Source organism: Python bivittatus, unplaced genomic scaffold (genome assembly GCF_059951505.1).
Source record: "Python bivittatus isolate LINGU-HERP-01145 unplaced genomic scaffold, Pbiv_v1 ctg000560_np1212, whole genome shotgun sequence".
NCBI classification, from domain to species: domain Eukaryota; kingdom Metazoa; phylum Chordata; class Lepidosauria; order Squamata; family Pythonidae; genus Python; species Python bivittatus.
In genome coordinates, this window is record NW_028277083.1 from 8,255,769 (window position 1) to 8,268,258 (window position 12,490).

Sequence of the window (12,490 nt, forward strand, 5' to 3'; positions counted from 1 at the left end):
AATAATTCCATAGCAAGGAAGTGGGAGCTGAACGGTAGTAAACATACTTAGTGGAAGTATTGTGAGTACATTCAAGCAGGGAAGGATTAATAAGTATTGTCACCAAGGAAGGAGAGGAAAAGGCCTTCCAATGATGTGAAGCGGTGACACTTATTTTTTAGTAATTTTCTCATTTGCCTTTCCTTCAACAAGTCTTTTCCTTTATTTTATCCTTACAACAACCCTGTGAAGCGGAATAGACTGAATGATAGTGGCTGTGTTTGCTCGATTTGCCTATTCCGTGTTAAATGAACTGCAGTTTGCTAACACAAATCCAGAAAATTGAGCTGAGCAAACTATGGTTCACTGAACACATACGCATGGCTTAGCAGCTGGCTGAATCATGGTTAATTGAGCACATTTAAATGAAAAGCCATAAGCCACAATTTACAAGTCACAATGGCAGGGATTTTCGCATCATGCTCAGCCGAAACCAAACAAACCATGTTATGTCACTATGTGATGCATGATCCCTGCCTAAGTATTTTACTTGATTAAACTGATTTTCAGGCATGGCAAGCATAATTTGGAAGAAAACCTTTCCACTAATGCCACTGCTTGAATCGAAGTCAATTTGCGTATTAAAGGAAGGTGAAGAAATGCACGCTGGCTTGAAAAGCCCTGGCATGGCTTCCTGTTTTGGTCATCTCGACTGCTTTCTTGGGCTTTTATATGGCAACATGTGATGGCCATCAGGGGAATAAAGCCTTCAAAATGGAACATCAGACTCACTAGGTCAGCCCCAAACAGCTTCCAACATCCTTCTTTTTGGTTTGTTGGGACATCATTCCATACACAGCTCTCTTCTCTGAATAAAGTGTTTCTGCATTAACCGCTGTGTGCACTTTCTAAATTCAGCTGACTGTGCCAGATTAAGCATTTACACACAGTATCAGGTAAGGATATGAAACTATGTCATACTGACCAACCCAGACTACCGAAAGATAAAAGTTCCCTCGGATGTGGACCTGGGGAAAAAATGGAATTATCAGGTAGTCCTTGTTTAGCAATCATAATTGGGACCAGCAACTCGGTCGTTAAATGAAGTGGTCACTAAGCAAAACTGCAACTGTGCTCATGATCTGGCTTCAGCTTTCCTTTGCTTTACAGACCTTTTTTTTAAAATCTCTTTTTTATTATTGAGAAGAAAAAAAAACACAGTGTTTTAACAAAAAAGTGTAAGAAATACAACAAAGAAAAAAACATGTATGTCACAACAGTAAACAATTACAATTCTATATATACTTATCTAATGCAAATATTATTCTAGTACATATATATTTCTAATACATTTATATGACTATCATGTTTATTTTTATTTTTTTAACCTGTTTTTTTGTATAAATGAGTCCCATATTTCATTGTACTTGTCCATACAAAGTCTATGTCTATAGGCAACCTTTGCTTTACAGATCTGCGAAGGTTGTAAATGCAAGGACTGGCCGCAAAGTGACTTTTTCATCACTGTCGTAACTGCAAATGGTCGCTGTACGAGGCAATTGCTAAACGAGGACTACCTGTAATTGCTTCTTCCCTGACATATCAGAATAAGAGGAAAACATTTGACCTAAAATCCAAATGCAAGAAGCTACTGCCACCTTTCCATCTAATGCACTGAGGTTTTTTTTTGTCAATGACATGTCACAAATCAGGAAACATTTCCACAGAATTGTCACTGGATGTCACTCTTGAGTCATACAATTTTCAAAGTGAGACTTGTTTGTTGGGGGGAATTAATTTGGTCTAGGGTTTTTAGTAGAGGTGACAATAGTGCTTTAATTAATCACCCTCTGTGATCATAACTAGAACAAATTTAAGATTTAACACCCCCCCCCATGAGTTTAATTATGGTGGGTAAACCTTACAACATCAGTTCTCACTTGAACGATTAGTTTTCACCACCAACTGCCCGAATGGCAAATTAAGGGTTTTGCAAACCATATTACTGAAGATGAATGTTCAGATTCCTAGATTATCCAGGGTGATAACCGTAACTTACGGTTTTTCGCGTGATTATTAATGATGTTGCATTGGTAATTCACAGTCTATGTTGGGGAGGGGAATGCTGAACACTTTTTAAAAAATAATGTTTATTTAAAGTTTTAATAACAGTAAAAGAAAATACAGACTAAACTCAGAAGGAAGAGAAACTCAGAAAAAAAAGAGAAAGAAAAAAGAAATAGTTAAAGAAGCAGTTTCCAATCTTCACAACAACAAACACACTTAGTGATTCATCACCCCCGGAAATGCTGAAGACTTGAAGCCGCGTGGAGATTTATTTAGGGATCACTATCCAAGATACTTCTATTTTCTTACACCCAAATTACCCAACGCGCCAAGAAGCGGGGAATCTAAAACTACATTCATCAGCATTTCAGCAGCTGAACGAAGAAAGGGAATTAAAAGGCGGCCTTTTCCTCCCCGGCCATCTTCTTCCCTAAACTTCCCCAGACGAGGGAAGGCTGATCTCCACAGCCCCGTGGGTCGAAGCCCCGCCCCCCTCAGACCCTCCCAGGCTGGCCGGTAGTCGGGGATAATGGGACCTGTGGTCCCCAGGACGCCACCGGGGGACCTCCGCTGCTCCGCAGAAACCAGGCCCTGACCCCGGGGCTCTGGCGGCTGTACGGAGGGCTGCCGACGTCCTCTTCGAAGGAGGCTGCTTATCCTGGCCTTCCCCGAGGCCGGGACCGCCTTTCTCCCTATTTGGAAAGGCGGGCGTGAGCCCCGGCCCATCGTCCACGGCCGCGATGGGCACCTCCGGGGCCCTTCCGGGTTCCGCGTGTTTTGCTTCCGGGGCGACGGGTCACTTCCGGCGGTGGCTGAAGCCGCCCTGCTCTCCGAGACCCGGCGGGAGGGCGAGGCGCTCCGGCTTCGCGGACAGCATGAGCGGTGAGTGGGGCTGCCGGCACGGGGCTTTGGGGTCCCGCGCCTGGCTCGTGCGGAAGACCGGGGGAGGGGGAGGGGAGTGGCGCTCTGCACATGCCCAGGGGCGCCCTCCCCCGTGGTTAGCCTTCTGTACCCTCTACGGTCGGTGCTTCCCCTGAGCTTGCAGAGCTTCCCTGAGCCTTTGAATCCGTCCAAAGCTCAAGGCACTTGGGGTATGCTCAGAGGTACCCTGTCCTTCGCTTTTGTTTGTTGCTTTGTTCGCTCTTCGGGCTTTGCTTTAATACGACAGGGTGCTCTGTGTGTTCTCAGGGTACCTTTCCTGCTTTAGGATGGCAGGCACTGCTGGGGGGTTGGCACGAAGCACTCTGTGCCCGCTCAGAGGCACTCTGCCGCTTTTCTTAAGGGGTTGATGAGGCTCCGGGCCCTCTGTACCCGCTCAGAGGCACCCTGCCAGTTTTCCTAAGGGGTTGATGAGGCTCCGGGCCCTCTGTACCCGCTCAGAGTGCCCTGCTATTTTTATTCCTCCTTCGGGGCATGATAGGGCTCTGGTCTCTTGGCGTAAGCCATTCCTCGTCTGTGGCGCTGTGTCTTTTTGTTTCAGTTCTGAAAGTGGAAATGAAATGTAGCCTTTTGTTAAACTTTAGCTCGCTTGTTTGAATTGGCTATTAGTCTGTTTTTCAGAACTAAATTCCATGCTCGCTCCTGGCTGGAGCTGCTAGAGTTTGCCCTCCTTTTATGACAAAGCTCTCCGAGTTGCTGATGGGGGCATGAATACTGTACTTGGATGTGGTTATTTGACAATAGAATTGCTCAGGCAGATTTCTTTTTTAATGGAGCGATAAAGCATGCACTTGGACAGGAAATCCAGATTCATTTATTAGCACGCTCACCCAAGTGATTTTGATATTGGCGGGTCCTGTTTTCACCACTGGTGCTTAAATATTTGTTTACCTGTTGAGTGAATTTGGTAAAAAGGATCAACAGCAGTTTTTTGTGTTGTTGCCTTTGTGTAACTTTGTATCTCTTGCTGACTTATTATCTTACATTGTTTGTTTAATCTTGCAGGGTAAGCAAACTACCTTGTGTGGGTAAGCGAGTACTATAGCTTCAAATATCTTTGACTCCTTCTGCAATTGGACTGTTACCTGCCATAACTGAAATCCCATCTGTCATTTTAGGAAAGAATCTGGGTCCCAGCATAATAAAAAGCCCACATTTTTTGAGAACAACGCTTATATGTTTGCAGTCATGCTGTTATTCCATTACAGCTTAAGTGACTTTCCCCCTATGTTCCATTTGGAATATTTCTGAATTTTACCTGGGCTGTCCATAACACCAACTGAGAAGAAGTAGCTTAGAAGATGTTCTTGATCATAAAGCCTCCAAATCACAATAATTTTAAAATAAGACAGTCTGCACTTCACATGCTTAATACTCCTCCCTTCTGTTGTATTGAAAATTACAATTTGTTAGCCAGCAGCCTTCATTTATTTTTCCTTTTCTTTTACCCCAAATCAAGAAGGGAATCTCATAAGAACTAAGGGCCTTTGGCAAAGTGAGAATATTCCTAGTATAATTTTGCAAGACATGTACTTAGATGAGTAGTTGCTGCTCCAGAGTACAACAACAACTTGATATCTGTATTTTTTGTGGAGTAGTTTAACATACTGAATCGCTGATTTGCTGAGGCTTGTTTGGAATTTAGGAATAAAATGTACTGCAGCTGAGTAAGGATGGAAAGTGATAGCAAGACAGCAATCTGGTGCCATAAATGACTGCTTTTTCTTTCCTTCCTCCTCCCTCTCTGCTTTCTTGAATTACTTAAGGAATAATTGGTAACTTATATGGAGATCAGCTTGGGCCAGGAGTCCAAAGTTGAAGACTGTAGGTCTCAGAAATTGTGTGAGCATGACAGAATGCAAAATTAGCAGCTTAGCTAACTGACATTGGGGAATAGGATGATGTCTCTGATAATTGGACCATTAATATCAGTTTCCGTAAGTGCTGATTAGGTTTTTAGTTAGAAATCTTTCTTGTTCTACTTGAAAATCCTGTAGATCGATTTCGAGACACTTGCAAATGAAGGGGTAGGTATCTGTTTTGCCCGAGTATAATCTTTTGAGCTTCCCGTAGACCTCTAATAATGGTGTACAAAATGTTTTGAATTTGAAACATCCTATTTTGAGCTTCTAATGTGCTATTTCAAATTGAAAATGAAGGTTCTAACCTTACAGGAAGAGTTACGAGTCTTTTCGGACAATTCCAGTAGTATTCCAAGCTCAAAATAGCTTCATGTTTGTGCTTGAAATTCCTGTTTCAGATTTGAACCAACTATTTATAGTCAGAACACTTCTTTTTAGGTTGGATACCTTTGGTACAGATGTGAACCACCCAACAGCCTGCTTTAAAATAAAAGCAACTGATTTGAACACAAACCAGAGTGTTTTTCAAGCTTGACCCTTTTGGAATTGGAAGCCTATTCAGCATCTCTACTGGTTGACCGTTGTAGGAAGTGGGATGGCAGGTGAGATATGTCTTTAGTGGGATTTAACCAGGGCTGTTCTTTGCGGAATTTCTGGTGTATGCTATGCATGCTAGCAAATATCCTAGAATCTGTGGCTTCACGTGTATTGTGACAGAAAAAGCTGACAACTGAAATGTTAGGACATGATACTCCCCCATCTCTACCCTGATTTAAAAAAACAAACACACACAGAACAAATGGAATATTTGGGAGAGAAAAGCTGTTGCTCTTAAGAATGCAAGAAAAGCCAAGTTAACAATGTACTGCAGCTTTCAGCAAATGCTTTCATAATTTGATTTCCATGTTGCGCTAAGGCATGATTTGTTTAGCTGTGGCTTCTTGTGGGAGTCAGAAACATACTACCAGGTCCCTAACCCAAATGAAAATTGAGAAATGGACAAGTGAGATTTTTAGATGGGAACATCCTGCATGAGGTTACTCAGATCTGGTGAGGTACGCTATCTTGCGTACTTTCATCCATTTAAAAAACTTGGGACGAATATTGGAACGAAAAGAGATAGTGAATGTAAGTGAGATGGGAGAGCAGTATGAACCAAGTTGTTCCAAGTGAACTTCCTGTGTCTTGGGAAGGGAATCGATATTTTTTTTTTCAGCACCTGGATGCCATGTCTCAACAGTGACATCAAAAACTACCAGGAAGAGCTACAGCAAAATGTTGCAGTATACTTTTAAACATTTTGGATTTCAGACAGCTAGTGTTTTCCTCTGGGATAATGCAAACTGTTAAGGCTTCATTCAAGACTATCCACGTTTCTTTTTGTTTCATGGTAGCCCTTTCTGGCTCTATTCCAAGATGGGGCCCCAAGCTTGTTATTAAAAGTTGATTATTGGTCTAGAAATCTGCATTTCTGGATAACCTCATGATGCATAAAACTTCTTTCTGCATTATATCAAGTATGCCAAGTAACCTCCTCACCTCTGCTTATTCTGGATGAATTGGCTCTTTCTCTCTCTCTTTCTCTCTGATGTGTAGAAATAGTTCAGTTAGCTTCCAAAGAACTGGGATTGTTTTGGAGAAGGGGAAGAAACAACCTGTTTTGGCAAAGTCATGTTGCATTCCCACCTAACCAGGAAAGACATTTAATATATCATAACATGGGTGTCCTTAATTTTAGGGCTGCAGAACAGTGCTGCCAGAAGACAGTTTCTACTTGAGCGTTTATTGGATGCCGTTAAACAGGTGAGAAATTGAAGCTTCAAAACAGGAAGAATTCCTCTCAGTATAGGAAGCCCAGCACAATCATATTTGAAGCACCTCTCTTACTTTTGAACATAATTTTCTCTGAGGATTCCTTCTGTTAATGCATGGAAGTTTGGGCCTGGAAGATAGGTGAGAGTCATACCCAGAATTTGCAGCTTTATGTCTTCTACCAAAGCTGTAACTGCATTTTTATACATTTATTAGACAGTCTAATGATGTGATTGCTTCCTTTCAGCATTTCTAGCCTTTCTGGATTTGCCTTACCAATCCAAATTTATTTATTTATCTATTTATTTATTAAATTTCTCCCCACCCATCTCCCCCCAATGGGGGACTCTGGGTGATTCACACAAAACATTAAAACCATAAATACATATAAGTACATAAAACATAAAAATTTAAAAACATTACTAAAAAAGAGAAAGAATCCAGGAAGATGATAAAGGATCTGGGGCTGAAGATAGCAAGCCTCTATGGGACTAGCCATCCCCACGTTTGAAGTATTCCTTCCCCACCCGAGGCCAAGTGACAGAACCAGGTCTTCAAAGCCCTCCAGAAGGCCAGGAGTGAGGGGGCCAATCTCACCTCTGGGGCAGAATATTCCAGAGAGTGGGGGCTACTGCAGAGAATTGAAGTTCTCTTACTGCGGGGGTCCGAAGCATGCCCTCTCTATGTGATTGAGTGGGATGGGTTGAAGTCATGGGGAAGAGGCGGTCCCTTGCACTGTTTTCCTGGACAAGCAGGCACATTTCCAAATGAAACACTGGGTGGTAACCTATTATGTTAACACGCCCATGTGGGGGCCCACAGGCATCCTTGTAAACCAAGGGGACATTGGCATTGGGCTTGGCAGTGTGCCAGTCTCCTCTTTATTATTTTATTTTAATTACAATCATAATTTTTAAAGAAAGATTGGGCAGGTGTGAGTCAATGGAAGAGAGAGGAGACATAAGTACTCAAGCCAATTGGCAGCTTATCTTCTCGTGGGCCCCTCAGCCGAGGTGGAAAGAAACCTGGGAAGAAGCAATTCAAGACATTACCAGAGAGACGCCTTAATGAACTAGTTCGTAAATGAAGTTTGGAAATTCCTCTTGTATTTTTTTTACGTGATTTTCATTGGAACTTTTAAAAAAAGAAGATAAAAACGAATGCAAACTAATATAACGTAAGAAAGAAAGAGAAAGCAAAAAGGGCAAGAGAAGGAAAAAAAAGTTAAAGAAAAATAAGAAAGAAAAAAAGATATAAAGAAGTGGCTTCCATTATTCTTCATAGCAGTTATAAATACAGGTAGTCCCCGGGTTAAGGACACCAGGTTTAAGGATGGCCCATGGTTAAGAACAGAGCTTATGTAGCAAAATTTGAGTTAAATACACAATGGTTCAAATTATTTATACAATACTACTTATATGGTATTATACAATCATACTGTTCTGGCTTACATACAAATCTGATGTAAGGACAGACCTTGGGAATGGAACTTGTTCTTAAACTGGGGACTCCCTGTACAGTTACATTTTAACCTCTCTCTCTAAAGTTATATCATAATACTTTTCTTTCTATCATCTATCCTGTCTAATCATCAAAGCCATAAATCACAAGTTCATTTTTTTTTTTTCATTTTTACACCAAAAGTCCATGAGAGGTTTCCAGACACCAGTAAATGTAGATAGTGTTTTTTCTGTAATTAAAGAAGTTAGCTTATCCATCTCGGCAAGATTTGTCAGAACAAACACCAAGATGGTGTTTTTCACCAACCGTTCCTCCATAGCGGATGGTGTTGAATCTTTCCATCTCTGTGCATATAGTAATCTTGCCACAGTAATCATGCATTGAAATAATCTTCCATGGTTTTTTTCCACCTGTTAGTCCCAAATGAAGATAAAACAGCATTTTATAAAGGACTTATGGATTATGATAAAGTGGGCTAAGAATTTTGGTTATAATATACAGATGGACCAATAGAAAAATATGTGGTCAAAAGGGTTGAAATTTACATTGTGTTATGATCTCAAAGGGAATTTTTATAAAATGATGCATCGTTGGTGCTTGATACCAGAGAAATTATCTAGAATGTATAAAGGCACTTCAAACGTATGTTGGAAGTGTGAACAACATGAACGGGCATTTTATCGTGCTTGGTGGACCTGTAAAAAGCTAAACATTTTTGGATTCAAATACATATTTTGATACAGTGGATTTTAAAGGTTAATATTCATTTGGAAATTCCTCTTGCATTTTTGAGGTTCTGTATTTATTCCTGACTAGCATTAAAGAGTCTTTCTTGAAATCTGTCTGGTTCTGGCTTCCTTAATCTTGCCTCCTTGCGTGGGGCTAGATGGCAAGATGGGATTTGGTAGAAGCCCAGAGAGATGTTTGAGGCTGCCAAGAGTTGTTTTTGATACAGATAGGTTAAACAGATGAATAGATCAAGGCTGCCTAATAGGGGCAACCGAAAGATGTGGACTCCCTTATATTGGGATCGATGCAATTGAAACTAAGATTGGGTGCAAGGGGTCTCAAGTGCTTTTTCAATAGACAAGTGAAATAAAAGTGCTTTAAATGAATGTATTTTATTTATTAATATAGTGGGCTCTTTTGCATCTTTGGCTTACTGAGTTATTCTTCCCTTTCCCTTTCCCCCTTCCCTTTCCCCCTTCCCTTTCCCCCTCCCCTCCCCTCCCCTCCCCTCCCCTCCCCTCCCCTCCCCTCCCCATTGTCTGTGTATATCCTGTTAATATATGAACGTTTATCCAAGCAGCTTTATTGTTAATGTACAGCCTTTATTTTATAGTGCCAGATCAGATTTGGAGGAAGAAAAGAGATAGCTTCTGATTCAGATAGCAGGTAAGTCTGAAATAACATGATTTTTTTTAAAAAATGAGAAGTTCAGTCTGCTGGTGTTTATGGTGGGTATCAGGTCTTAAGAGAAGATGACAGCCTGTGCAACAGAGGAGGATGACCTGAGCTTTTCAGTGCCTTATTTTGTCTTCCTCAACCACTTCTGTCCATGATTACTGATGATGGGGAACATGGTTTCTTGCATGTTGTGGCAGGAACTGCACAGAAACTGAAGTATGAGTCTTAAAATAGGCTTCTTGTTGTTATGATGGTCCATTGAGTCAATCCTGTCTCCTGGTGATTAGAGGAACAAGTCCGTGCAGTTTTCAGAAGTGGTTTGCCGTTGCCTTCTTCTTCCTAGGGCTGAGAGAGAGGGACTGGCCCAAAGTCACCCGGGCTATCCCTGCATTCTAACTAACGGATCCTTTTATAATGGGACAAATCACAGCTGAACCAAGGCCTTTGACACAAACAGCTGTTTCGGCTTGAGCTAGGAGTCTTAGACAGGGATGTGCCAGATTGTTCGGTGCGCCTTAGTAATTGGTTGGGCCTTTTGTGGAGGATGTTGGCTAGGAAGCCATTTCTCACCAAGATATTTCTACTTCTTTTTCTTAGAATAAGTTTGCTTTGTGATTTGTTTTGACAACTGTGACCGGCCAGTGGCCAATAAGTTCTGGGATTTGAAGACCATCGGCTCACACCAGGCTGAATGCCAAAGGCATTTTATTGTGAATTAGGAGAGTCGTAGCAGAAAAAAGAAAATATACCAGATTCTACCTGTTTAGCTTGGCAAGAACCCCAAAATGAAAACGAATGGACCCTTGGCAGCTGTCTGTGTAGCTCCTTCCCACCTCTTCAGGGTTCAAAATGGCTGGGTTCTCGTGCCAATTTTATACTTTTTTCATCTTATAGGAGATGCAGTTGGCATCTAGAGATGGTTTGGTGGGACATCTTACCAGTGACTTGATTGTGGCTCAGACAGTTTGACTGATTCTGAAAGCCGTCTCTAAGCAAGACACATCATGTTTAGCAAGCCACTGGTCATCTTCTCTTCTGAAGAGCAGTCCGTGTCGTCCTCTTGATCTTGTTACAAGCTGTAAGATGGATAGGAGGCGTGAAAGTGATATGGTGCAATTGATAAGGCTTGTTCTGGAATCTTTTTAAAGCATGGGTATAGGGAACTCATCTTACATGTGCAGAGAGAGAGAAAAAATAGGCTACATCTTTGTACCTCCTTGTCATTTCTTGGCAGTGACCTATATGGGAGCAACCTGACACTTAGTTTGGAGGAAGTGGATCTAAAGAAACTCAGTTTCTCTTCTCTCTTTTTGTGGTAAGGGACATAATACCCACATTTTTCAGGGAAATTCTGTTTTTATCATGTTGTGGTGCCCCATCTGTTTCTCCAGAAAAGCAACTGTACTTTAGGGCCTTGTTTCTCTTCTGTTCTTCTTCTTTTTCCCTTTCATGTCATGGCTATCCTATAATGAGCCTGCAGGCAGGGGCAGTTTCGCCTTTCAATATATGCACAGCATTTAGAAAACTTTAAAATCTATTAACAGCATCAGGAAGAAACTATTGTCGTTGTGCAATTCTGGGGTGGGGTTATCCCTGGCTATGTTCACTGAGTGTGGGGTTTGAACATTGTACTTTCTAAAAATGAAAGAAGGAGAGGGGACTTTCCTTTCTCATTCCAGACCAATGAGGTATCTCCCCAGGGCTGTGCAGACTTTTTGGGTGGGTTGTTTTGACTGATCTGGAACTGCGTCAATGCTCTGTTTTCAGCTCGCAATGTGTCTGGTATGGTTGCAATGGCCCATTTCAGACTCCAAAACCCTTTTTGACCCGAAATGGAACATTTCAAGGTTGAGTCATTTTGAATTAAAAATGTATTGCATGCCCTCCACCACAAAATGCTTGTACAAAATTGAGGGCTACGTATCATTATCCTTTTTCTGGTCTAGATGGTTGACCTCCCCTTGTGCTTTTGGGGAATCAGTGTGACTTTGGAAAGGCTGGGCTGTATATAATAGAACAAAGTGGCTATAGAAGAAACCATCTACAATAGTGCCTGGCTACACAAGGCTAAATTCACATCATACCGAGTTGTAATGTGGCCTGTTCAGTTGCGGTTGAAGGTATTTCATAAATCAACCTGTCATTGATTCTGAGACTCATGGTTTATGGTTTGAGGACCCTTCGTGCAATTTTGGAGGTCGGTGGGCACCAGAATGCTTGGATGGATGCCTTCTTCTGCCTTGTTTTCTTGCCACAATGACAGCAAGCTGTCACTGAGCTGAAACAATATTGCCAAAGTAAGGGAGGGATTTTCCAGAATTCTGATCGCTTTTGTTGTTGTCTGGGGTGTGTGGTTTCTGAGTAGGCAAGGAAAGTTCCTTTCCTGGCAGTGCTTCCCTCTTGCCTTGAGCTAGGACTTAGGAAACATGGTTCACCTGAGCTGAGCCTCACTAGTCTGGCTTTCGGGTTCCTTAGACACCATCACCCGTGTCTCTGTTGCCATGTTTCCCTGCATCAACTTGCTTTTCAGGGTGAGCTGCCTTAAAATCTGGAGGATTTACTTGCCTATCTTGGTTGATAGTATGGACTAATGAGAGCTTGGCTGGGTCAGCACAAATGTCTCAACCCAGGATCCTGTTTCCCAGGAACAGAACATGAAAGGCAGCATCACCTTCCCAGTAAATAGCCATCAGGGAAAGATCCATTCACAGTTTTCTTCTCAATGAATTTGCCCAAGCCTTTCTCAGTGTAATGAATTCCATTGATCAGATGCATCACTTTAATCTGGTTTAATCTGGAATCCATAGGTTAGCAATATGGTGAAAACGTGGGCCAGGGTGCCCACGGCAACTCAGATGCTAAGCCAGTGTTTCTCAACCTTGGCAACTTTACGATGTGTGGACTTCAACTCCCAGAATTCCCCAGCCAGCATGCTAGGAGTTGAAGTCCACACATCTTAAAGT

At 41.9% G+C, this 12,490-nt stretch overlaps 1 protein-coding gene across 3 annotated transcripts in view; it reads left to right on the plus strand.

The window, feature by feature from the left end:
* Window positions 1–2,840: 2,840 nt before the first annotated feature.
* Window positions 2,841–12,490, plus strand: part of SNX29 (sorting nexin 29) — a 148,045-nt gene continuing 138,395 nt past the window's right edge. The window contains exons 1-4 of one of the 3 annotated variants that reach the window (XM_025175516.2): window positions 2,841–2,928; window positions 5,286–5,449; window positions 6,586–6,650; window positions 9,463–9,515. In XM_025175516.2, the coding sequence (XP_025031284.1) occupies window positions 5,443–5,449; window positions 6,586–6,650; window positions 9,463–9,515 (125 nt within the window). In that variant the 5' untranslated portion in view covers window positions 2,841–2,928; window positions 5,286–5,442. Of the gene's footprint in view, window positions 2,929–5,285; window positions 5,450–6,585; window positions 6,651–9,462; window positions 9,516–12,490 lie in introns of those variants that run through there. The other 2 variants (XM_088148138.1, XM_025175520.2) reach the window with 2 other exon arrangements.